This window comes from Nipponia nippon, unplaced genomic scaffold, assembly GCF_047370975.1.
Source record: "Nipponia nippon isolate SJK-2023a ecotype South Korea unplaced genomic scaffold, ASM4737097v1 scaffold_9, whole genome shotgun sequence".
Taxonomy (NCBI): Eukaryota; Metazoa; Chordata; class Aves; order Pelecaniformes; family Threskiornithidae; genus Nipponia; species Nipponia nippon.
The window spans coordinates 33,228,039-33,253,520 of NW_028262413.1; the positions used below are offsets into that span (position 1 = coordinate 33,228,039).

The window sequence follows — 25,482 nt, forward strand, 5'->3', positions numbered from 1 at the left end:
TGTGAGCATCCAAAGCAAAAATTTTCTTCTGGAACGCTAAATCCTAAACTGGAAAATGGATACTTCTTATGAAGAACGGGTATCTCCAGGATGGAACCATGTTCTCCCTCCTAATGTTTTGGTATTTGTCTCTAGAAAATGTGTTTTGCCATGAAGAATGAGTGATCCTGGGTAAAGGATTTATATTTGTGTTAATACACCTTGTGTTTTTTTCTAACCTTCCATCAGTGCTAATAACTGGCTTTGTATTTTCTAGGTCCTATTCTAGCTTATGCATATGAAATTGTTTAAACTTCTTGTTTTGCCATATTTATTCCTGTTAAATCCTCTTAGATAAAGCAGGTTCTGGTGATGGTACACAAGAAGTATCTAAACCTCTTCCTTCAGAAGAAAGCCTAGCTGAGGCTGATCACACGGCTCATGAAGAGATGGAAGCTAACACCTCTGTGAAAGAAGCTGAGGATGATAACATATCGGTTACAATCCAGGCTGAAGATGCCATCACTCTGGATTTTGATGGTGATGACCTCCTAGAAACAGGTAAAAATGTGAAAATTACAGATTCTGAAGCAAGTAAGCCAAAGGATGGGCAGGATGCCATTTCACAGAGCCTGGAGAAGGAAAGCAAGGACTATGAGATGACTGAGAACCATAAAGATGGTAAGAAGGAAGACTGCGTGAAGGGTGATCCTGTCAAGAAGGAAGCCAGAGAAAGTTCAAAGAAAGCAGAATCTGGAGACAAAGAAAAGGATACTTTGAAGAAAGGTCCCTCGTCTACTGGGGCCTCTGGTCAAGCAAAGAGGTTTGTTTTTCTATGTCAGTTCTTTACGATACTGAGTACCAGCATTCAATAAGATCACTCTACATTAAGGGGGTAGCAGCAAGAATCTTATAATTAGTATCCTATGCTCCTGCCTATAGATTTTTTTGACCGCCATAAGTTACTTTTTAAAATTCAAGATCTTCGTATAGACACTATGTCCTACTGATTGCATTGTCGAATTGTCAGCATTTATTTATTTTTTTCAAATTGACGATTTTTTTAAATGTCCTTGTGATGATGGTAATGAACAGCTATCAGTTCTAAGAACACAAAATGAAGTCAAGTCCCCGTCCTGAAATCTGGAGAAGATTGCCATATATCCACTGAATAGAGTTGTCAGAAAATCTAGATCTTCAGGCATCTTGGGGAAAATCAGTGCAAGAATCCATAAGGGAATCATTTGTTCAAATACACAGTCTAGCCCTTTTTTATTTTTATTTTTTGAAATGTTAACTTGTCTATTAGTATTAGTAGTATAAAATGCAACACTTATCAAATTCTGTATTTTCAATTTTCTTCTGATTTTTAATTTGCTTCTTTAGCTCTACTAAGGAATCTAAAGAAAGCAAGACAACATCAAAGGACGATAAAGGTAACTATTACAAATTAGGGTAGTATTGTCTTGAACTAAATTCTTTCCTGTTTGAGAAGTTGCTTGCCACATACTAAAGTGGCTTATATAATTGAGCTCATCCATCTGTAGTAAATTATGCTAGAAGTACAGTAGTCATTAGCTGTACGTATGTGTCTATATTTTTCTTTTTTTCTCCTTATGCCAGATTCCTCGTAAGATCAAAAGTACTTATTCTAAAGACTCAGTGAGAATATATTCTCCTATTTCAAAACACTTTTGGGAACAAATTCCACTTAATGTTTCCCAAGTCTTTGTTTTGATGAGAAGGTGTAATTTTCAGATATGCCTGTTGTAACTTACATGTAATGGTTTGGGTTGATGTCATACACAGCACAAGCAAAAATAATTGCAAATACTTAAACATAACACCAATGAATTTTTTTGGTCTTGTTTTTAATTCTAGCTCATTTTAAAATAAAATGAACTCTCAACTGAGTATAACAGCTGAGATGCCAGCTGGCAAAATTGCACTTGTGGCTGTTGAGTGCATTAAAGTTGGACCTATTTGTCTACCTTGGAGTTTCCGCCTGATACCATAAAACCCTGTATTATGATTACAAATTCAGAGTGGAGCTCAAGAGCACATTAATGTCACCAGTTATACTGATGCTTCATAGTTGAACAAATGCATTTGTACAAGCTCATGTGTCTCCTTATTTTGCCTACTAGCTCTCTGCCAAAAACCTTTGCCACAGAATCTCTTGCATATCACTAATGGATGAATGGAACTTTACCTGATAAATGAATTTGTGAGAAGAAGTTTTTCTGATGGACATAACTCAGTCTTCTGTAGATACATGTCTTTTCATGATAGTTATATGCTTACAATGAAATTAAATGGAGATACAGCAAATCTACTTTCATGTAGCATATATGGTAACTGTCATAGTAACTATCATAAGGCTGTGTTAAAATACATAGCCAAAGCCAGTATAGTGGCTCTCTAATGATATTTAATGATATTCTAAGTGTATCACGGTTTATCAAGATGTCCAGGCTTATCAAGGTAATCCTAGGTTGACGATAACTGAGATTTGTTGCCTTTTGTTCTAAGTTCATCTTGATGCATTGAAGAAGGAAAACTACCCTTGTCCTTCAACATGGTTAAACTGCCTTTTAAAACTCTGCATACCACCAGATTTTTCCAACTGTTTAGCTGGAGATCCAGTTCTTGTCTTGCCTGGCTACATTTTAACATACTCAAAAGCAGTTCATACATTTAGCAGCAAGCAACAACAAGCTGAACTAAATAATATAAGACTAAAAGATGTTGGGAATAAGATGACATGAATCTCTTTAGTTCTTAGTTCTATGTTGCAAAAATGGCTAATATGGAGGGGGAGTGTTTAAGGCACATAACGCTTTTCCGGCTTTTCTTTAGTATTTCCCTTAGTATGTGGGAAATGATTTTAGTGGGTTGCATCCAGTTCTACATCCAGCAGTATTTTTAAAAATCTGCTCTGGATGGAGGGTGGATACTTCAAGAAGTTGTGGAAATTGACCACGTTATCCTGGCTAGGATTAACTAAGTCTCCTCTATTTACTTTTCTGCCGTCTCTTTGGTAAGGTGAATAGTGTAAAGACATACTGATGAAGAACAAATGTTGGGTGCTAAAAAAAAATTGTCTTGGGTGGAAGTTACTGATAAGAAGCAGAAGTTGAAGCTAAATGTACATACCCAAATGATGGATAAAGCATGCCTTTAACAAAGAATTGTATGATTTTTCTAGCTCTGTCATTTGGGTATGAGTTAGCCAAGCTGTTGGTCTCAATACACGGATAAATGAATGAAATCTTATGGCATATATTTTTTTTATATAGAAGTCTTTTCAAGAAAGGTAACCGGATAAACAGTTACTTAAAGGTAACAGGCTAAGTTTCTCTTTTTCAGCAACAGTTTAGTTCAATATTCATGGTACCTTTGTCTCCTTAATTTTTTGGCTGTTTTGTAAAACTTGTTTCAGGAAGTGCAAGCAGTGTTAGTGGTAGCAGTGGAAGTTCAACTAGAAACCTGTGGGTTAGCGGACTGTCTTCCAACACAAAAGCTGCTGACTTGAAAAATCTCTTTGGCAAATACGGAAAGGTATTTTATGGGGTGTGATACCATGTGTGTTGTGTGTGTGTCTCTTCCCCCTCCTCTATTCAGTTACAGAAATTGAGTAATATTTGATTTAAATAAAAGTCTGAGATGAAATGTCTAACCAGTGTAATCTAAAAAAACCTAATATTTTCAGCATCTAAAGTAAGAGTGCATGCTTACAGAAAGAACCATATGTTAATTTTATAGTAAAATTTTCTTCCTGTTGAGGTAAGATAGATGCAAAAGAAACGTCACAAATATGACTGGTCAGGACTGGCTTTAATTTTTTTTTTTTTTTTTTTTTTAAATTAAGTAACGATGGCTATGTTCTGTTGCAGCAACTGTATTTGACCATGAGTGTAAGATAATGTGCTGACTGGTAAAATTGTAATATAAACAGTCTTTATAGAACCTGCTGCTTTGGGAGATTCTTTTTAAAATGTGTTCTGAGGGCTTATGAATGGGAAAAATAGGTTAAAAAAATGTGACAGTTAAAGTCTGTTCTTTTAGGGACTCTTTTAATGACTTAATGAATTTTTTTACAGGCTGCTTAAACTAAGTCCATTTTCCTGGATTTTGGTTTAATTTAACATACAAATTCCATAGAACAATGCAGAACCCATATAAGCTAAGCAGTATTCTGTAAACAGTTTTGTTGCAGTTCTCATTTTCTCAAAGAGGTTGTTGATAACTGTGTGAATTCATAGTGTTTGTATAAGCCTGTGCAGTTAAGACATGATCGCATCTTGCGAACTAGTTAGAACCGTAGCAGTGTGACTATCAAGTATGTGTACTGATTATTGATATCTGATTTTTCTAATGAATTTAGCAGGTGATTTTATTTAATGCCTTCACAAGTGTTGAAACCTGAGAGTGTACTTTTTTAGAACTTCCAATTCTTTGGCTGTTTTTGCTATAAAGATGCTTGGTACCTGTATTTACTTAGCTTCCCAGTTTTAAATTAATTGGGAAATATTTAATTTCTAAGCGACTGTACCATTACAGGCTGCTAGAAAGATAAAATTGTTGCATTAGGGCATGACTACATCAAGAAGACTGGCTCCAGTAGTTACAGAAATTTTAGCAAGGAGCAGGAACACAAAGCGTAATGCTCTATCAAGAAGCAGGTGTCAAAGAGCTGGTTGCCAAAATTGCTTAATCAACACATTTACTAGATGCCTTTGAAGGATTGGCTCCCTTACTAAGTTACTACACAATACTGCTTATACCTTCCTGCCCTTAATTGGCGGCTGTTGACTTTTTTTTTGTGGGAATTCATCTGTCAGAGATGAACCATCAAATTCAGATCAGTCGCGTCTTTGTGAAAGAATTTTGACGGTAACGGTCAAAAGCAGCATTTAGATAATGTGCATGAGGTGACTGCTCAAAGCGGGACATAAGCATTAATGTGCCGTGATGTGAAAGTTGGGATAAAGTTCTCAAAGCTGCAACTTCCTGTGGAATTATATGCTTTTGAAAACTTGGGAGTGTCAGTCTTTCTAGTGGGGTGTTGTTTGTTGTTGGGGTGATTTTGTTTGTTTTGGGTTTTATATACTAGGGTAAAAATATTATTGGAATACCATCACTTCCTTACTAGAAATGTCTCTCTCAAAACCTAAACTTTACCTGTTTATGTAGGTGCTTGGTGCAAAGGTGGTCACAAATGCACGAAGCCCAGGGGCAAAATGTTACGGCATAGTAACCATGTCTTCTAGTACAGAAGTGGCTAGATGTATTGCACACCTTCATCGAACAGAGCTGCATGGTCAACAAATTTCTGTTGAGAAAGTAGGTTTAATAAGATTAAAACTTTTCCCAAAATAGACCATCTTATGCAAGAATCTGTATTAACCTTTTTGCTTCTGGAAAAAAATACAGGTGAAAGGCGATCCCTCCAAAAAGGAGCTGAAGAAGGAAAGTGATGAGAAATCTGGTTCAGGTAGAAGCATGGGAGATAAGAAGACTGCATCAAGTGATAAAGCCAGCAAGTAAGAAATTTCACCTGTCTTCTGAAGTTGTGAAAATCCTTTAAGTTGAATTTTCCTCATTGCATTTGCGTGTTTCTTTCCTAACAAGAACTCCATCAACCAAAAAAGAAGAAAAGAAATCTGAGAAATCTGAAAAAAAAGAAAGTAAAGAAGCCAAGAAAACAGAAGGTAAAGATGAGAAGAGTGATAATGGAGCAAGTGGCCCTAATCAAGAATCCACTAAAAAAACTGAAGAAAAGAAAAGAATAAGTATGCAATATAGCCATGTTTCCTCCTGTTGAATCTGTGTGTCTGACTTGTTTTGGGGGCATGTTCTTGCTCTTACTGGAAACCAGACGATTAAACACCTGTTCTTTTTTAGACTCCAGTAACATGTATTACTTAGAGCTGATGTTAAAGCTTCTATATTTTATATTACTACTTAATTACAGACATGTGCTGGTATGCTTCTACCAGTAACAGTTCAATTTAGAGATTTAGGAATTTTGCCAAGGAAAATGTGTTACAGGGAAATAGGGATGTGTGTGTGTGTTAAACTTTCTTTCTCTCTCTCTTTTTTTTTTTTTTTTTTTTTTTTTTTCTTCTTTCTTTCTCCTCCCTTCACTAGGTGGTAAAAGCCCAGGTCAAGTTGTAGTTTTAGACCAAACAAAAGGAGACCAAGGCCACACTAGGACAGTTAGAAGGGGAAGGTTTGATAAAGTAAGTATCTATAGATTTGATGCAGTCCTTATCTGATACTACCTTACAGTTGATATTTTCACTGAAGAGTCAATAAACTACTACAAACTGTTAAGCTTAGATAGAAGCTTTGTATGCTTTGGGATAGCTAAGTAGTTAATGATACTTGAACATAGCATCCAGAAATCTCCCTAAATGAATGAGACTTCTGAAATAACCATTGTAATCTCTATCTATAGCCACAGATATTGAGGAACAAAGAGCGTATAATTCAAGATAAAGTGAAATTCAGGGAATACAGGGGTAGAAAGGATATCTTGCCTTTTGAAAAGATGAAGGAACAGAGATTGCGAGAACACATGGTTCGATTGGAAAGAATACGACGAGCTGTTGAACTCCGAAGGTAGTAATTCAACTTTTTGCTAAAGGCTATTTTATACATTAATTGATCAGATGCTATATTTAGAAATCTAATTAGAATGCATTCTGTCAAGCCTTTTACTCAGATGTTAAAGTCTGGGACTTTGCCTAGCAGTATCTTTATATGAATTAACGGGCTCCAAAAGTTTTGTTTAATCTTTTAATAGCCATATATGTACACACGTAGCTTAGTGTTTGTTATGGGGGGGGTATCTCATAAGTGTTACTGCATGCCAGTTTTCTTTTTGAAAAGATGAGAAGTTGACTGAGAGATGTGGCCAAAAATAGTGTTTGGGTTTTTTTCTTTTTGTTTTTAAACAGAGAACTGTTGCATATCTAAATGACAAATCAAGCGTAATACAATCTTGTCCCTTTAAATAAAAGGACTAAGTGGCTACACTGTTTTATTCTGCTCTTTTCACATTGCCAAAAGTCTGCAAAGGATAGTTAAATGACTAGTGTTGTTAGCTGGATTTCCCGAAACAAAGGAATTCCCAGCAAGCTTAAAGCTTAAAGGAGAAAATGCCTTTCCTGCTGCTTATAAGCTGTACTATAGGAGGTGGGAAGAAGAAAGCAAAATGAATCTGTTGACAAGTATACCTAGGCTGTGCAAGTCAAAGTGGTCATGTTATTTTGTCTTATTTTTGGATAGAAAACAATAAGTAAATTTTCTGTTAGCTTGAAGAGGGCAAGAGCTAAAATAGTGAGTATTTTTAAGATCCAAATCATACTCTTTGCTAAGCTGTCGTTATTGTCTGCAAGATGACAACATAGAAATATGAATCCAGCATAAAATACGTCAAGAATGATGATTCTTGATATAACTCTTACTAGTATCTGTTGTCTGCTTAAATGGTTCTGTAGAATATGCTAAAACCACTTTGGCTACTTGAGGCTAAAAGGAGTAGACTTCTGATACAAGGACTTCTGTCAAGAGCTTACTCTCCAGTAGTTGTTTTTTTTAATGTCTGTGCCTAAGCTGATGTTAGTTTTGGATCAGAAAATTTTTCAGGTGAGTTTTTGCTACCTTTTTTTTTTCTTTAGGCGAAGAGAAATTGCTGAGAGGGAGCGTCGTGAGAGAGAACGCATACGAATAATGCACGAACGAGAAGAATGCTTGCAGAGAGAAAGGGAGCGATTAGAAATTGAAAGGCAAAAACTAGAGAGGGAAAGGATGGAACGGGAGCGTTTGGAAAGAGAGCGTGTTCGTATTGAACAGGTATTGGACTGTAGGGCATTTTGGAGTATTAACCCAGTTTGCACTTGTGGTGAATTTTTCTCTTCACCCTTCCACCCAGGCCATAAAAGAACCAACCAAACATTACATAATCCACAATGTACAACAACAGTTTGTGCAGTGGCTATACATGTCTGTCTCTAAAACTGAAGTACAGCAGATCATATTGCCCATATTAGTCTTCCATAATTTTACTAGATTTTTCCTAGAGAATGTCAGTGCAAACTTAATGAGATGTGTTTCTGGGCAACAAATACAGTAGCAATACAAGAAGTTACCTGGAGATAGTTCTGTCTAACAGCCACTAGCTTCTCTAGATCTGTTGTGTACTTTTTTAGAGAAGTATTCCTTATGCTCTTTAATCTTAGATGCTATCCAAGGATGAATTATATCCGATAGCCTTTAATGGAAACCTATCAAGTATTAATTCCCTCTGCTTGCTAACTGTTCTACAGGTATCTCTAATAAAGAGCTATTTTGTTTGTTGTGTTTATTCACCCTCTGCTTTCATGGTAGGAACGTCGAAAAGAGGCAGAGCGTATTGCTCGTGAACGGGAGGAGCTTCGTCGACAACAGCAGCAACTTCGTTATGAACAGGAAAAGAGGAATTCTTTGAAACGTCCACGTGATGTAGATCACAGGTAATCTAATTCTCAAACCATTGTTTTACAGCGCTTAGTAAAGAGAAACAGCTACCAGCCTTGTGTCAGACTTGAAAATGCATTTGTATCTGAAACAAGTCTTCACAGAAGAACTGGATTTCTGGTGTTTGTTTGGTTTTGGTATCAGTTTATGCCAAGCATGAAACATACCTTTTCTGTTGGAGAGAGTTTTGAAATAAGAGAAGCATACCGTGAATTAATTCTTATTGTATGAGAAGAGCATAATGCAATTCAGTGCATTTGCTGAGAAAAGTTGCTCTTCTGCCTTAATGGTTGAAATTTCTAGCTTCTACTCTGTTAAGAATTCACATTTCTGGTAAATGGATGGTTCAGGAAGTCAATGTGATAGCTTTTAATTTTTACTGAAGCTGATGACATCTATCATTTGCTGTTTGAGCCACATGAATTGAACTGGCTTTGATCTTTATTTGATGAGAATAGGACTGAGACCTTAGCCATAAAATTGACATATTGGTGGTACAATGGAAGGTAGGTCTAAGTCATCATGGTAGATACAGTAGCAGAACACTAATATTTCTTCACCAGAGGAATAGAGACAGCTTCATTTTTCAAGGCTACTGATTATACACTTTAGTATCTCACATTCTTATTGTAGAGACTCTGTACCTGAATGTTTCTAGTGAGCAAGGCTTTGATGTTTCCTACACTATTCTTTCCTGAGAAAGCTGTTCTGATATGTGGGTGATTTGGTTTGTTTGGTGTGTTGGTTTTTTTTTTTTTTCTCTAGAAGGCATTTTTTTTCCTAGAAAGCTATTTTCAAGGTAAAATTTTGCTACAGTGATGTTTTTGTTGGGGTTTTGTTTTCGTTTTTTTAAACCACCCAACATGGCATACTATTGCTTACATTTTATTACATATTTTATTGATATTTTGTCTCTTTAATTTGCACTTCAAACAGAGGGGTGGTTTGTTTGTTTGTTTGTTTTTTCTTAAATGATTTTGTTCACTACTATTTAAAGAGTCTACCTTTTGTTAGTGGCTTTCCAAAGGTCAAATGAGCATCTAAAACAGACAGCTGACTCTTAATGATTTTCTGCATATTAGGCCTTGATTTGGATACATGTAACTGATAAGCATTCATTGGTTTTTCTTAAAGGAGAGATGATCCTTACTGGAATGATAAGAAGATGGCTCTTGATACAGATGCACGTTTTAGTCATGGTTCAGATTACAGTCGCCAGCAGAACAGGTTTAATGATTTTGATCACAGAGAACGGGGACGATATCCGGAAGGTTCTTCTGTTCCATCATCATCTTTTGATAGGTAAGTTTAGATAATAGGGCAGGTATTTGCCTGCCAACATCTCTGTGGATTTCACTCTTAACTGTTCAAACTTTAAAATGGTGCTAAAGGCTTTATACAGTTCTGATGCAATAGAATTGCAGTAGTGTCCCAAAATTTCTTGTGTCTTCAGGACTGGCCATTTATATCATGGAATCTAGTCTGCTTGTCTCTGAGGACTTCAAATTAGCTGCCTGTTGACATTTCGAAAGAATTTTTGCAATTCTTCCTCTTTCACATCTAGTCATAAGTGGGTTCCAATGGATCAGATCTGTCCTACTTGGTATCTTACCTCCTTAAGAAGCAAGGCTAAAAGCAACTGATTTAATGAGAGTTAAGGGCATTACTTGCATAAGTCACATTCGTCAGGATCCCTGCAACTGTGCCGTGAATGCTGGTTCCAGATCCAACTTCATGTTTCCATTAAACATCTCCAATAACCAGTTATAAAGTTAAGACCACATAATTGTAGCTTCTGGACTTCTACTTATATGCTGCAGTGAACTAGAATTATATTTTCTAGCTGACTCGAGAAATCTAGCATTCCCTCTGCTTCATACTAGGCAAAAAGGAGGCTCTATATTTGCTTAAATTATACTGACCAAAATGTGAACCGACAAATGCATAAAGAAATGTTAAACTGGCTGTAAGAACTTGAGCTCAAAATGAAAATTGTAGAAATAAATATAATTGGGGTGGGAAGGATCTTTGAGATATATACCACATATATAGTAATAAACCTGTAATATAAAGATGAATAATATTTTTGTATACTCAGGCATGTGCTTACATGTGCAGAGAAATGGGAGACAAGCAAATGACTTTTTCCTGCTTTAACAACTTAGGCGAGAACGTTTTGTAAATCAAGGTGAAGCAAAAAAGACTCGCCCAACAGCACGAAGAGAAGAGCCAGGGTTTGAGAGATATCCTAAGAACTTCAGTGAGTCCAGAAGAAATGAACCACCGCAACCAAGAAGTGAACTTAGAGATACAGACAGACGAGAAGTGCGAGGAGACAGAGATGAAAGAAGAACGGTGATAATTCATGACAGACCTGAAATACCACATGGTCGACATCCAAGAGAGACTGGTTCAAATCCACCTAGGCAAACAAATTGGAAGAGCGAGGGAAGCATAAGCACAGACAAACGGGATGGCAGGTAAATTTGCTGGCTAACAAACTAGTGAAGGTACCGATTCTTGTAGAATTTATCCATAATAGCAATTCCTCAAGAATTGATGCGTAAAGAGACTCCCTCCTAAAGAATGGCCAAGTCACTTTCCAAAAGCATTAGAAAAAAATTGTGTGTAGGTTGTCACATACGCTAAACCTCATCTGTAAGCTTGATGCTGACTCCCAGCAGTCTATTAATCATGTGTAGCAACATATAGTAAGGAGGCTTTTGTGCAACAATGCAGATGTAAACAAATGACATGTAAGCTTTAATTGTTCAGTGAGCCACATAGGTCTAAAAGAATGTTTCTAAGAAGCTAACTGCAAGTTGCCAGGAACCTGAAAAACAAAAAGAAATCTTTGAAGTCTACATGTGCTGTGGTTTGGTACCAATTCTATTATACTGAAACCAAAATTTTGATAAAAGCAATTTTTACAGAGGCGAGAGGCCAGATCGATCAGGAAGAGAAGTGTCTGGACACGTGAGAGGTGCACCTCCTGGTAGCCGTAGCAGCGCTTCTGGGTATGGAAGCAGGGAAGGAGAGCGAGGCGTGATGGGAGAAAGAGGTGGAGGACAAGTGAGTTATCTTCTTGTGTTTGTGTGCATGAGTGAGAGACTGGAAAATGCAAAATTACACTGGAAAGACGATCATATAGCGTCATATGAATAATTAGCAAGCATTCTGGCTATTTTCACGTTCCTTTTCTTTATTTTAAAGGTTCTTTTTTGTTGGGTTTTTTAGTAAGCCAAGAAATTGTGGAAAACATACCCAATTCTTTTCATGTCTAGCATCTTTCAGGTAGATCAGAACAATACCTGAATGAGTTGCTGATAGGCTTTTAAGAATTTGTTGTCATCCTGTGTTTTCAGGGTCTTAACCTTACGCTGCCTGTTACTTCCAGTACAGTTTGTCATTGTGATCTGTAATGTGCTACTGAGAGAAAAACCTTCTGTAAGACTTGTCTTCAAAGTCTACAGGCTAAATTGCTCTATGCCAGTAGATCCTGAAGCATTTGAAAAAAATAGCGTTTCTGTAGCTGTAGGGGACATGCTTGTCAGTGATTATACGAGATCAGGGCAGAATTGGGAGTAAAGTATGAGTTCATGGAACTGCACTCCCTGCATACCCACACAGTCATTATTGCACATCAGTTTCTTTTTGTTATCTAGAGTTCTTTTTAACAGGACTCTCATAAGCATGGGTTAGCTGCCTATGGACTGAAGTCTTAAAAGATGCTTGACTTCTGTATATTTTATATATATATATATATAAGCTGTAAGCTTAACTTTCTTGATTTCCTTTGATAATGAAATATGCCTTTCATTCTGAAAACAACTGTCACTTTCTTGCTAGCACTATAATGAGGACAGACACGTTGTTGAACGCCATAGTCGTGAAACTGGACCAAGAAAAGAATGGCATGGACCTAGTTCTCAAGGAAGTGGGTATCATGACACAAGGAGAATGGGAGATGGCCGTGGAGGAGGTGGCATGATGTCTCCACATACAAGGTACAAAACCTACTTCCTCTCAATTCCCTATTGAGTTCTCAAAGCTTTGCTTATGCTTAGGAAGTATAATAGTCTCAGTGCAAGCAGCATTACTTTCTGTGGATGGGCTGCTGCTGCACAACATACGAACTTATTTTTCCATGCCAGCACATAGCTCCGCAATTGTTGTATTGCTAGTGGCAGTATTGTTCAGCTGCACAGAAGGGGGTGACTTCTTGCAAAGTCTCTTTTCTTGCACGGTTTAAAGTCTCTTTGGAGACTGACAGTTTAACAGTTGAGTGATAGGAGACGTGACAATGATCTTACCTGTACACCAAGAGTTTAGATACTTACCGTAACTTAACACTTTTTTAAAACCTTTGTTTCCAGTAACTCTTCACCAATTAATAGAGTTGTACAGATCACAGGCAATTCCATGCAGAGGGGAAGTGGCTCAGGATTTAAGCCATTTAAAGGTGGACCTCCACGAAGATTCTAAGATCTACGGCTGCTTGGTCTCAAGATAACTTATTGAAATCTCTTGTAAACTTTCTCTGATTAAAAACAGGAAATCTTGTCTGGAAGTCCTGGTTAAATTTTTTTAATTTAACATGATTACTTTCCTCTCAATTTTGGAGGCATTTTAATAGTTACGTTGTAATTTTGGATAGTTTTTGTGTATCTTTGATAAGCATTTTCCCTGAGGCACTAGAGCTGTGTAAAAACAAATTGGAACCAAAATATTTGTTAATCCTGTATAAAAGATTAGTTTCCAGCTGTGTGCTAGTAGTTTGATTTACCAACATTAGCTCTGTGGTGTCATGCTTTAAAGTTAGCTACTTATCACAACATACACAACTATAACCTCCATTTTGAAGGTTGTCCAGGCTATTATCTCTGCTTTCTAATTTGTAGAGAAATAAGATTGTTCTTTCATTACTGGGTATTATGTAACCTATTTTTGCAGAAGGTACTGTTACATTGAGTGCATTTATGTGTATTCTTGCAAATGTATTCTTTTGAAATAAACCTTCATATTCTGTATAGCTTCTAGTAAGTCTTTGAAACTTAGTCTTTGGGGAAGGAAGACAGAATTCAACAGACATGGTATAGCAAATCAAAACATGGGTGCCATTAGCTTCCAACTATAAAACTACATTAATGGTCTCCTTCACTACTATTGAATTGAAAATCTAGAAGCACCTTTGATAGCACAAGAAAGATTAATACCAAAAAATAGAGGAATCGTCATGGGAGGCCTAGAGAAATTTTATGCAGTTTGTTCTTTATGTATAGCAAAGCTCTGGCAGAACTCTGATACAGCTTATTTTAAACCAGACTACCCCAAATGAACTTTGCTTATAGTGGCTGAGGAATCCTATATATGCAGTCTTATTCAGATACACCTACAACTGTTTATTGATGTGGTCTCAAGTAAAAGGGATGCATCTTTTTAAACCTTTTGGTTTTGTTTAATGTTCAATGGCCTATGTTAAATCTTTCTTGACCAGGCCCAATCAGAAATGTTAGGTAGTCAGTCCAAGACTCATCTATCACCCAGTCAGCGTAAGTGTGCAGTTACAACGCTGTTGTTCAGCAAGTAAAAAAGAAAAAAGCGCAAATCTAATCCACTACACAGCTTTACCAAATTGGATAGTTACAGAAATGAACAGAGGACCTTGCTAACAGAACATAAGAAGAGCTTGTAAAGTAGTGTTTGAATAAGAGCTGGAAGTTTTTACTGGTCCAGATTCTCTTTTAAATAATGATTTAATTTACAAATTTTAAGGCAAGAGCTAGTAAGAACACGCTGATGTTGCACATGGATCTTTGCCACCCTCAGTTACAGTCGGTTTGTTGTGTGGAAGAACTGCTAAGTACCTGCAGTGTTCCAGAGGAATTAAGTAGCAGAAAATGAGTTAAACTAGATTGCTTTTGAGTAAGTAGCCTTTCAGGAAAGATGAGAGGAGAGAAAAACCTGGTATAACAGCATTTTTTTATAATTAATCCTTTGTGAATATTCACAACTGACAAATATTTAGGTTTAAACAGAAGAAATATGGTGTATCAGCAAATGTGTCGGGACACATTTATCCAATAAGTAACTTGTCTTGATGCATTTAACGCCTCTTCTTTGTTGTTCAGTTCTTAGAAGAAAAATTTAAGTAGTTCAATTTAGTGAGGTTTTTTTGCAGGAGTTTCCAAGAGAAAGTACCAGTTAACACAGTGCATTTTAAAAAGTACACATCCATTTGGCTGCAGTCTGTGCTTCGTTAGGTATGACAACACATACAAAATAAATATTTGCTACAAGATCAACATGTAGTGGCTAATGGATCAAATGGGAAATATGGAAGTTTATAACCATAAAAGACAAAGCTATAGAGAGGTACAAAAATAAAACTAGAGATGTGACTTGGTGTCTTGCCTACAGTAAACAGGTCTAGATGCACATTCCAACTGTTAGAAGTACGAGTAATATTTCCTGACTTTTTTTTTTGCTTAAGTAAATGAAAATGTGATTGTGCGTATGTAGATATTTCACTTACATTAAAATATTGAAACAAACTAAGATGGGGAAGAAAAAATCTGATTGAAAACAAATTGCCAAAAACCTGGAATTTATAAAATATTTGGATCAACAGAAGTCTACCCTTTTCTTTTCCAGAGCGAGATTTTTTTTTTTCTTTTAGGATTTCATCCAACCTTTATCATTAGGAAAGAACTTAAATACCTAAATGAAATATTTATTTAAGTTTGCTCACTTAAATTTATTTACATACAATGAATTTCAGAAGACTTAACCAAAATAAATGTCAGTAGGGTAAAGACCTTAAACTATAGAGAAGCTGATAACTGGAGACACCTTTTAAAAGATAAGAGAATTTAACAGTTTTTTTTTTTTTTCATGGTACACAAACAAAAAGGGGTATTGAGATACAGAACTGGATTTTCTCTGAAAATTATTTAAGTGTTCAAAATTATTTTAACAATTTACAAGGAAAATGTTTCCTTATAGTCTTTAAAAACACATTAATACAATGTAAACAATTAAGGCTTTTAAAATGCAAAACATTCGGTAGTTGAACTTGTAGATGCCATTACAATGTTGGATAATGGTGTAACACAATGATGAAAAGGATTTCAATCACATACATTGGTACAAATGATACTGCATGACTAGATTTAATCATGACATGCACTTTTAAAATACAATTTTTAAAAATTTAACTTCTCCCATCTCTTTGTAAGTCTACAGTAGCTTGCATTAGCTTTTATTTTTGCATTTTGTTTTAAAACTAGATTTGGAGATCAAGGTAAACATTAGGAGACTAACAAACACGCTCACAACTAAACTGCTGATTTAACACAGCAATTGCACTATTTTGGTGGGTCTAAGCATGGCATCTTGAAGACGCTACTAATCTGGAAGCGTTTTGGAACTTCCCTAACATACATAGGGTTGGTTTTGTTTTCAGTAATTTCATTATAAAAAGACCCAGTCAAGACAGTTAACGTGGCAAACTAGGGGCAATTTCTGTAGGATTCATGTTGGATTGCTTCTGCGGTTTCTTCGCTAAGCTTACATGTATATGCAAAAGGTGATTATCAAGAGTTGTACAAATAATAGCTACACATCTGTTCACCAGATAAAAGGATAATCAAAAATTATTTATGAAAACTTTGAGAAGAACTTCTTTCACTGAAAGCTGTAATATGAAAGATAAACCAAAACTGTCATTTAACATTAAAGCTATCAGGTTATTGTGGGGGAACGGACGACAGTATTTTTTACTTCCTTATAAAGAAAGTAGCTGTAGGGTGTTAACATTTGGTGACTTTTTATGTAAGAACTAGTACTGAGCAAGTAGCAACAGATTTAGAATCTATTTCTGTGGGACAGGACAAGATACTTGATACTTCCTATAGTTTTAAGTACCAGCATAAATTTTTTTGAGGCTTGACCTGTGAACGGTGATTATATACTGCAAAAGTATAGGGGGAAAAAACCATCCACGAGTGACATAATTTGTCCAATACAATCCAATAGCAACCTGGGGGGAAGCATTAACTGCTTTCTTTTTGCAAGTACAAACTGTATCAAAACCAGAGTCCTGCATATTTAATGAATATCTGTACTGTAATTGTGTGACCAGTGGCACTCTTTAACATAACGTAACAGCACTAGTGATTTCAAGGGTTATCAAAATATAGGTGAAGAAACACTTGCTACAACAGATTTGTCTCTTGAAATCATTGTACCTATGGTCACTTTTTAACGGGTTCTCGAAAGTTACTTTTGCTTGCCAGCCTCAAAGAGTAACAAGCACGTAAGAAATCCAGAAACGCAAGCATACTGCTGTAAACTGAGCATATGAAATACAAACATGTAATTATTGCAACTAGTATGATAAAAAAATGCAAATGCTGAATTACAAGTAGTTTAAAAATTCACAAGCAGGTTCTTTGCTTCACTGTATCTATCTGCAGTGGTCTCGAAGACAACCAGCTACTATACTTTTCCAAGCAAAAGAAGGATTTTATTTCCACAGCAGTATTTTTTTCCTACAGTAAATACAACTCAATGGGAAAGTCTACCAGGGCTGCAACTGGCCAAAGTCCCCATACTATTATTTACTCACCTCACATAGAACCTGTTTTCAAATTTTCAGTCTGAAGGATTTCACTAAAACTCAATTGTAAACAAAACCAGTAATTAATATAAAACAGCTCCTTTTGGCTCTGGTTAACCTGCAAGAAAAGTCCTAAAATTAAGAGACCAGTTGATGCCCTGACACCAAAATACTGAAGAGAAAATGAAGTTCCATTGGAAATAGGCATAAAATGCTGAACAGGTAACATGCTGAAAAGCTAGCAAATCTGAAGACGCAGTGAAATTCAAAACTGAGCTTGTTTTTTTCCTCTAGAAATACACAAGATAATCTAACACTAGCTTTCCTCTTAAAAAAAGGTAGAAACAGCATAGATTAAACTTTCTTAAAGAACAGTACTCATCCTCAGCTTCCTCTACACCCTTTGGAAGTTCCAGCTGAAGTGGGAAGTACAGGCTTTTATTTCAGCTGTTTCTCCCAGCTCTCTGCTTGCAGAGCCAATACACGTTGGTAATAAACTACGAAAAAATTTAATGAATAATGAAACTGGCGTGCCTACATCTACCCCGAAATGTCACATTCCTCCTCGTGGCTGTATCTGGTAGTATGAAGTCCGATAGACATTTACTAAAAAAAAAAAAGATTTAGGACAAGTATTAAGTGTTGCAATACTGCTCTGGAAATTTAAAAGGATCCTAGGATGCATTCAGCCACCACTAATTACTGTGACTGTAAGATAGCCCTGCGCTATTAGCTATTGCAGTTCACAAGAGACCATAGTAAAAAACCAAAATGTTGCGTTATTTTCTTTAGAAATAGTTATTTTCCTAATATTTATTAAATCCTTCCAGTGAAATTTCTACAGTATAGATTGGCTACTCAGGAAGCAGTTTGTTAGTTCTAAAAGGTAACTGCGGCATATATAGCTAAATACAACATCCTCTTATAAAAATCAAATCTTAAGGTGTTGGTTTGAGGGTTTTTTTATAATATTATGTATAGACATACTACAAGACAACAAAAACATCGTGTCAAATCATTATGGTTCTTCAGAAACTTTTATGCATTCTTTAATTTTCCAAGACTGAAAAAGACAGTATTACAAAGAACATTTCAAGGTAGTTTCAAAGTCTATTAGGAAAGCAGTCATCTAATTTTCTGTATTTCTTTCACAGAAAGTAAGTGCATTTATAGCACGGGCAGAAATAATCATGCTAGCTTTATTATAGCTGGCACATATAATAAATTATAATATGGACTTAATGACAAGATGTACTTGGAATTCACACATTACATGGAGAAGTCCATATCGTCATGTCCCCAGTATTAAAATTGCTAGATAAAGATGGCATGGTTATGTCTCATTAAACTACACTGCATCTTCACGGGCTGCATCAATTTACAGTAAAGGAATCGGGGCACCGAATCAGACTGCCTTTCAACAGCAGCTGGCAAGCACAGCTCATTTGTACAACGCCTGCCTATTCTGTATTCACTGACATGCAATTTATAACAGCACTAATTTTCTTATATCTGATTTTATAATTCCCATTAAATTTTATAATTTACCATCACCAAAAAGAATGGTTTGGCAATGCTAAAAAGCTTTATCTAGAGTTTTCCTTTAACTGTTCTACAGCTCTCGAATTTAAAAGCATCAAGAGTTGATGAGTGTAAATACTGATTTTGTCAGTGTTATTTTGTGTCTGAAGGCAGAAGCGTTAGTATCTGAAAGCTCGGCAGTGTTTACTAGATTACAAGCATAAACATGAACTCATCAGCTTCACAGACTGGACCATATAAACAAGCCTTAAGAAAAAATACTCAGTGCAAACAGTAACAACTAGATATGGCCAGTTCATATAAAGGGGAAAAAAACTGTCTGTTTTCATAGTTATTTTGGAGTTCCCCAAAACAAGAGGTGATGAAACCCAAGGATGTACCCATTACTCAGCTGCTTTAAGTTTACCAACACACCGGTGTTTCTTCTAATTGTAACTTTGACCCTTTTCCTTGGCATGTGCCAGCGAACCAGAACAGAAGTCAAGAGAAGGTTTCAGACAAAAATACCAGTTCTCCCAGCTTTTTCTGAAACACAGTTCAAAGAAATCTAAAAACGCTAAACTATGTCAGGTGAAATTTTCCAGACTGCTTACCATAATCTTAACTTTGAAAAATTACAGCTGAAGTCTTAAATCAAAAAGTCTGTGCAAGTTTTACTAATGGCTTCAACAAGAGAAGAGAACAGGAACTTCAAGTTGAGACAGACCAAGTATCACATTACTTCATCCAGCTCTGTGATGGAGAACCAAAGTTTGTAGGAGCTAAAGGCATCATCTCGTGAGACACTGGTAGATCACTTCCCATATTTGTGAGTTTCACAACAGGTATCGCTTAAGCTGGACAGGACCTAAACTGAAATGGGGTCAGCACTAAAGGACAGTTCTCAAGCGATTAAATAAATAAATATAAAATTTACATGAGTTTGTATCCCTGTCCACCCCCAAGATCTATGTACATTTGGTTTAGCGTGTAACTGTATCAAACAATCATATTTCACTCACTTTTGGCCCCAGCAAGACTGTTAGCCACACCACCACCACCTGCTTCCTTAAATGTGGACTCAACTAGTGATGAAAGCACTTGCAGTGCCTTGTTTCATCAACAGATTACGTTTAGAGAAACAGATGCCTTTATCATATTGACACAGTAAGTTATTTTGTAAGCATACTGTTTATACTAAGCTAGCAAACTTTTCAGCTAATTTGAGTACTGAAACTTACCTGAATTGTTCCCTATGACTTCCCAAACCTAACGACATTTCGTTGAAAATTTTTCTATGCTGTCAAGTAGAGGTAAACATGGGATCTTGAGTTCTAAAGATAATTAACTACATAGGTAAAGTGCTTAACCTCAAAAAACAAGGAATTGCTCATTTCAACACATGAAGCTTCTCCGTGAGCACAAGTAATCCTACAACCCAGAAAAGGAACTGTAAAGGCAGTCAAGAACTTTCGGGTTTCAGCCAGTTCTCCAGAACTAACTCTCCAGCTAGAGAGAGCTCATAGTAATAGAGATGACATAATGACCAAAATTGAACAGCAGACAACTGACATTTAATAACAATATTTTGAATTATTAGAGGGTCAGAACAGCTACTCTTGACCTAAAGCATTATGGGAGTGAAGAACAGCACATACAGGGACAGACACTGCCAACCCACTATGAAATAAGCGTGCTGGTCACTACCTGGGTGAGAAGATTTGGCCACTGCATGCTGTGCTACAGCTATTTGTGTCTAAAATAACAGCAAAATTAAGGACAAATTCCTAAACGATCTCCAGAGGTGGTGTGGGGACTTTTATGTTCAGCCTGTCTTTCCTCCTCAGCATTTCCCTACCGCACTTCTTCCCCATCAGAGCAGATGACAGTTGAGCTTAAATACGCTGCTGTTCTACTGGACAACTATGAGAACAAGCTGTGAACAAGGAGCTATATGGAAACACTATGGAAATTAACATCAAATAGACTTCTGTGTAAATGATTTTGTACAAGAAAGTGTCATTCATCTCGCCAAATTTTCCCACTCAAAACAACACTGCTAACGGTCTATTGCTAGTTATACTTAAAAAAAAAAAGTAACTGCACTGAATCACAAGATAAAACGCATATGTTTAACCTCTTGCATGTGACAGTTGCTATCAATGGACTATATGAACGTTTTTCATTATCAGATTTTTCTTGTTACCAAGGTCTTGTTATCATAGCATAGATGGAAAAAAAAAGTGAGCATTATATTGCAACAAAACTAAGGCTTGTTATTTTTGCTTTTCTCCAATATGCTTTCTAATGAGGATACTGTATGAATTAACTTGCATTTCCTGAGTCACCTGCTGTTTAAGGTTACAACCTTAAAAAAGTCTACTTTTATATAAAATAAATATAGCTCTTAATTCAGTATGTTGTATTTAAGGATGTACTTTGTATAAACGTCAGCAATTGGCTATGATAAGCACCCTAATTGTAAGAAAGCTGATCTAAGCAATAAGCTAGCTTGGGGTTATAGATCTATTGTAGCAGGAAAGAAGAAAGGTTCAGTTAAAAGTACATCAGCTTCACCTATTACTCGAGTATTTCCTGCTGAATACACCAAAAGATTCAATTTCAAGAACTCAAATTGCCTTTTATTACATACTGGGAAATTTTTTCAAGAACTTGTGTATACAAGTTTGAAGAAACATTTGACATAACGTGAAATACCAAATGAGTGTAGAGATTGGCAATCCAATGCAAGTGTACACAGAAGAGCATATGCTTCACTTTTAGCTTGTGTGTCTGTGATCCACAAGAAGAGCTCTGCAAAGACAATCTGAACACATACTTTATTACATTAACTAGATGGCTAACTACAAAATATATTTTTTGCATTGTGTTTAAGTGAATTTTCAGGAACACTAATTTCATCCTCTGGTGTTACAGTCTTCCTTTGGATCTGCGTTGTTGGGTCTCAGATTCCGTATGAGTGTCACAAGAAAAGGAGTATATTTGAGCATTTACAAAGTGCCCTTTAGAAAAACATTTATCACTATGGCAGTGCTCGATTTTTTGCTAATTTTAAGAATACTTGTACTTAGCTTTTTTATTTCACAACTACAATGCAACAACAAAAATTCTATGATTCTGTTCTCTGTGCTAGCTTTTATCTAGTGGAAAACAATTTCTACTCTACTTTTCTGGCCACTTTCATATTTATTATGTAGGTATTTGGAGTATGTGCATGCTAAATTGTATAAACGGATTTAAAGTATAAATCTGTACCCTTTTGCCAGAACACGAGCTTCAAAAAAAGAGGCAAATGAAGTAAATAGACAGAAGTAGACATCGTCTTTTTGTAATATTGTTTTCCAAGTTCACTATTATAGATAAAAGCAATTCTGTTCACTTTTTTTATCATCAGATACTGTCATAGATACTAACTGTGATAGATGCTTTTGGAATGGTTAGTCACAGTACGGTATAAATTAAGCTTCCAGATGTATTTCATTTTGGATATTAACAAGCTCATCTGCTTATAACTTCTGCCACTAACAAGCTCAACTCGTGCAGAACAATGCCCTAGATCTCAGGAATTCTTTACCTTTTTTCCAAAGCTTCAAGACCTGTAAAGAAAAAAGGATATTAACAGAAAACTGTTTGAATAGCATGCCTGCCATCTCAAATAACCTGAAACCTTTTACTCCTTTATTGAAAGAGAAACTGAATTATCTGGGAGTTCAGACTTCATGATGAGCATTGACATTTAACTCTTCTTCCTTTGTGACCGAATGACAGTATTACTGTAACTACAGTATATTAGGTTTCAGGCACATCTGTCTGAAACTGGAAATGTTGCATGAATTCTAATATGAGCAAGTATCTTAAGCAAAAAGATATACCAATAGCCACAATGCCTGCTCCAGCTAAATTTGTTTAAAAAGGAATTTAAAGTGGCAGTACTGTCACTGAAAATAATAAGATAACAAACACTTAGCTCGACATATTTATTTTTCAAGCTCAATAAATAAATGTAAATACACAAATTTGGAAAAATCTTAGTAACAGAATGTTTTTAAACAACATTCTGGCTTAAAGTCTTTGTTATTGACACTACTGGAATATTTTCTGATCTGCTTAAAGTAGGTAAGTCATTATGTTGGTGATCCTCCATCACATTAATTTGTTTGAAGAAGTTAGGCTGCTGCAAAGGAAAAAAAGATGTCAACCTTTGCTTTGACATAGAAAATTATCTGAACTGAATACATCAAGTATTAAAATTACTTTCCTGGGCATGACTTTTCTAGAGCATAGAGAAAATTTTAAATTTACAGTTTGCCTAATAGAGACCTCCTACCATTCACTACTTCATTATTATAAAAGGGAAATTGTAACAAAAGCGGAAAAAGCAAAAGAGAAAAAGGCATGGAAGAAAAAAGTGATACAAACTGGCCCTTTAGTTAAGACGACATTCTTCCTTTATCCATCTAATTTTCATTCTAGGTTTGTAACAGATTTGTGTGATGACTGGTTCCCATCACTGCAGCAAGTCTGCCTGAAGTAATTTAAAGCAGCTTTTTACTGGTGGACTTATGTTTAGACACCCTCTCTCTTACACACATTCTCCAAACACCTGAAACTAGGAATGTCATATTCCACCTGGCTGCCTTAGCTTTCCCAGATTATTGTATACTAACACACTTACCCAGGCTTAGAGCATGAATACATAACTTGTCCAAGAGAAGCAGCCTTTTTCAAAAGTATCTACAAATTGCTAAATAGAAATTTTTATCAAAAAGGTTCAGCAAGAAGGTAATTGTTATTGACTTAATGGAAGTGGAGGAAGATTTGTGGTTCCCTCAAAATTCAGCAAGTATTCTGTTTCTGTATTCTATAAATACTACAAGACGCAACATGTTTATTTGGTTCCCATAAATTAGAAAAATCTGGTTTCCAAAAATTCTAAATTAGTGATTTAAAAAAACAAAATATTACACCTTTCCAAACAATCTCGGAGAGCAGCCTAGCTTCTCTCTCACCCTTCAGAAGTGTGCTTTTTAAGGATACATGATTTATAAAACAAACAAAAATGTATTTTTAACTACAGTACACTTGCTTAAATATACAAGTGGACACGTTAACGTCATGTTAGAGTTCAAGGTACTTCCGGAAAAAAGGCAGATAGTTAGTTATTTTAAATCTGCATTCTTATAGAATAATGATTATTATAGACCTTAGTTTCCTCTCATCATTCACCTATCATATGGAGAGGTCAATAAATAAGAACTTATCTGGTCCAGTTTACCTACAAGAGAAAAAATACTAAAGGAAAAAGAAGTTATCTATAAAATTACTTGTTTAACCCTGATAACATCTGAGTTGCCATACCCAGTTTGTAATTGCAAGAAAAGCAAACAATATTCATCTTGCTTATTAATAAATGCCCCGTTTTCTACGACCTTTTTTTGTATGATGCCTATCAAGTCACATACTCTTGGGGCAAGAAAGCTGGCCAGGAGGTGCAATGATAGCAGTAACACAGTATAAATCTGGGTTCAAAAAACCGAACATACCAGATCCAGAAGCAAAGAAATCTGGACACATTGAAGAGGCAGTGCCCAGCTGTTATTTGGGCTCTTGTATCATGAAGACTATACCCAGCCTAAGATATAGTTTCATACCATGTAAGTAACACAGAATTCTGTTGTGCTAGTGTACAGACTTCAGGAAAAAGTCTTACACAAAACGAATTACCTCCTTTGTTTAGAGTGGAAGATAAAATAGCTTACTAACTGATGTAATGAGTAATGGATGTCACTATGACACAAAACTTGCCATGATTTGTGTGTTCAGCTACAAGGTGCAGTATTTCTTATGACTAACTCAAAGCACAGCCGCATCCAACTGTGATTTGGAATTCCATCTTGAGCAACACGCACTATGACTTTGAAGAAAGTCTGTATGATTGTAACAAAGTCACCCATCCTCTCTTGAAACGTGAACAAAATCCATGGGGTAATCAGGCACAGGCGGCATGTAACAGGTTTGTCTTCCTTTTTACTCCTTGTTTTTGCTTCTGAGGACATGCACTTGGCTCCAGACTAAATTCATGTTCTATTACAAGAGAACACAGCTATTCTTCTCTTTTTCTCTCTCTTTCTCTCGAGGCTCTTTACGTTTGCGCTCATTACTCCCAGATTGTCTTCCACTTGCTGGAGAAGCAGCACCTTGCACCTGCTGTGTAGAAAAAATAAAATCTTGAATAAAACAAACATTACTGCAGATGCAGTCTGAAGCATTACTCTATGTTCAAGTCCACAAACAAAACAAGTGTTATGCAAACAGCAGAATTCAGTAGGGTCTTTCTGTATAAATACTCCAGAATTGCCACAAAACTTATTTCTAAAAAAACCAAAATCAGCTGAAAACATATTTCAAGTCCTGTGTGTCCCTTCTATTGTGTCCACATATTCAGATCAGTTGTTTCAATAATAAAATTTGGCTTCAAGCATTTTCTGGCACTTCTGTATTACTGTACTGGAATTTTTGCCTAGTTTCTTTCATAAGAACATAATCCACATTTCAGAAGTTGCAGAGTGAAAGTGTTAGTCTTGACAGCTAGATATGGCAAAGCAGCAGCTTTTTGTGACTAGAAACTAGTTAAGAACTTGGCAAGGTGGTTGGTATACAAAGGCAACATAAGTTTTGTTAATTCATCATCTATTCCAGCTGTTATCCATTCATAGCTGCAAACGAGCATGCTGTTAAGTCCTGTTAAACACATTCTTCAGTTCTTTCTACCTTTTTGCAGCCAGCAGTAGTGAATCTTTGCCTTAGAAGTAGCT

The 25,482-nt window shown here is 36.0% G+C and overlaps 2 protein-coding genes across 14 annotated transcripts in view; one reads left to right on the plus strand and one right to left on the minus strand.

The window, feature by feature from the left end:
- SLTM (SAFB like transcription modulator) overlaps positions 1-21,061 on the plus strand; it is a 35,713-nt gene extending 14,652 nt beyond the window's left edge. For 2 of the 8 annotated variants that reach the window (XM_087745402.1, XM_087745403.1), the window contains exons 7-21: positions 334-802; positions 1,366-1,415; positions 3,422-3,540; positions 5,176-5,325; positions 5,416-5,525; positions 5,614-5,774; positions 6,133-6,224; positions 6,443-6,606; positions 7,668-7,842; positions 8,377-8,501; positions 9,640-9,807; positions 10,671-10,985; positions 11,427-11,577; positions 12,355-12,512; positions 12,882-21,061. In XM_087745402.1, coding sequence (XP_087601528.1) covers positions 334-802; positions 1,366-1,415; positions 3,422-3,540; positions 5,176-5,325; positions 5,416-5,525; positions 5,614-5,774; positions 6,133-6,224; positions 6,443-6,606; positions 7,668-7,842; positions 8,377-8,501; positions 9,640-9,807; positions 10,671-10,985; positions 11,427-11,577; positions 12,355-12,512; positions 12,882-12,990 — 2,516 coding nt within the window. In that variant the 3' untranslated portion in view covers positions 12,991-21,061. The remainder of the gene's footprint in view (positions 1-333; positions 803-1,365; positions 1,416-3,421; positions 3,541-5,175; positions 5,326-5,415; positions 5,526-5,613; positions 5,775-6,132; positions 6,225-6,442; positions 6,607-7,667; positions 7,843-8,376; positions 8,502-9,639; positions 9,808-10,670; positions 10,986-11,426; positions 11,578-12,354; positions 12,513-12,881) is intronic. The other 6 variants (XM_087745404.1, XM_087745405.1, XM_087745406.1 and 3 more) reach the window with 4 other exon arrangements.
- A 205-nt stretch (positions 21,062-21,266) lies between these two features.
- Positions 21,267-25,482, minus strand: part of MINDY2 (MINDY lysine 48 deubiquitinase 2) — a 35,634-nt gene continuing 31,418 nt past the window's right edge. For 2 of the 6 annotated variants that reach the window (XM_087745421.1, XM_087745420.1), the window contains one exon: positions 21,267-24,874. In XM_087745421.1, coding sequence (XP_087601547.1) covers positions 24,755-24,874 — 120 coding nt within the window. In that variant the 3' untranslated portion in view covers positions 21,267-24,754. The remainder of the gene's footprint in view (positions 24,875-25,482) is intronic. The other 4 variants (XR_015701677.1, XR_015701675.1, XR_015701676.1 and 1 more) reach the window with 4 other exon arrangements.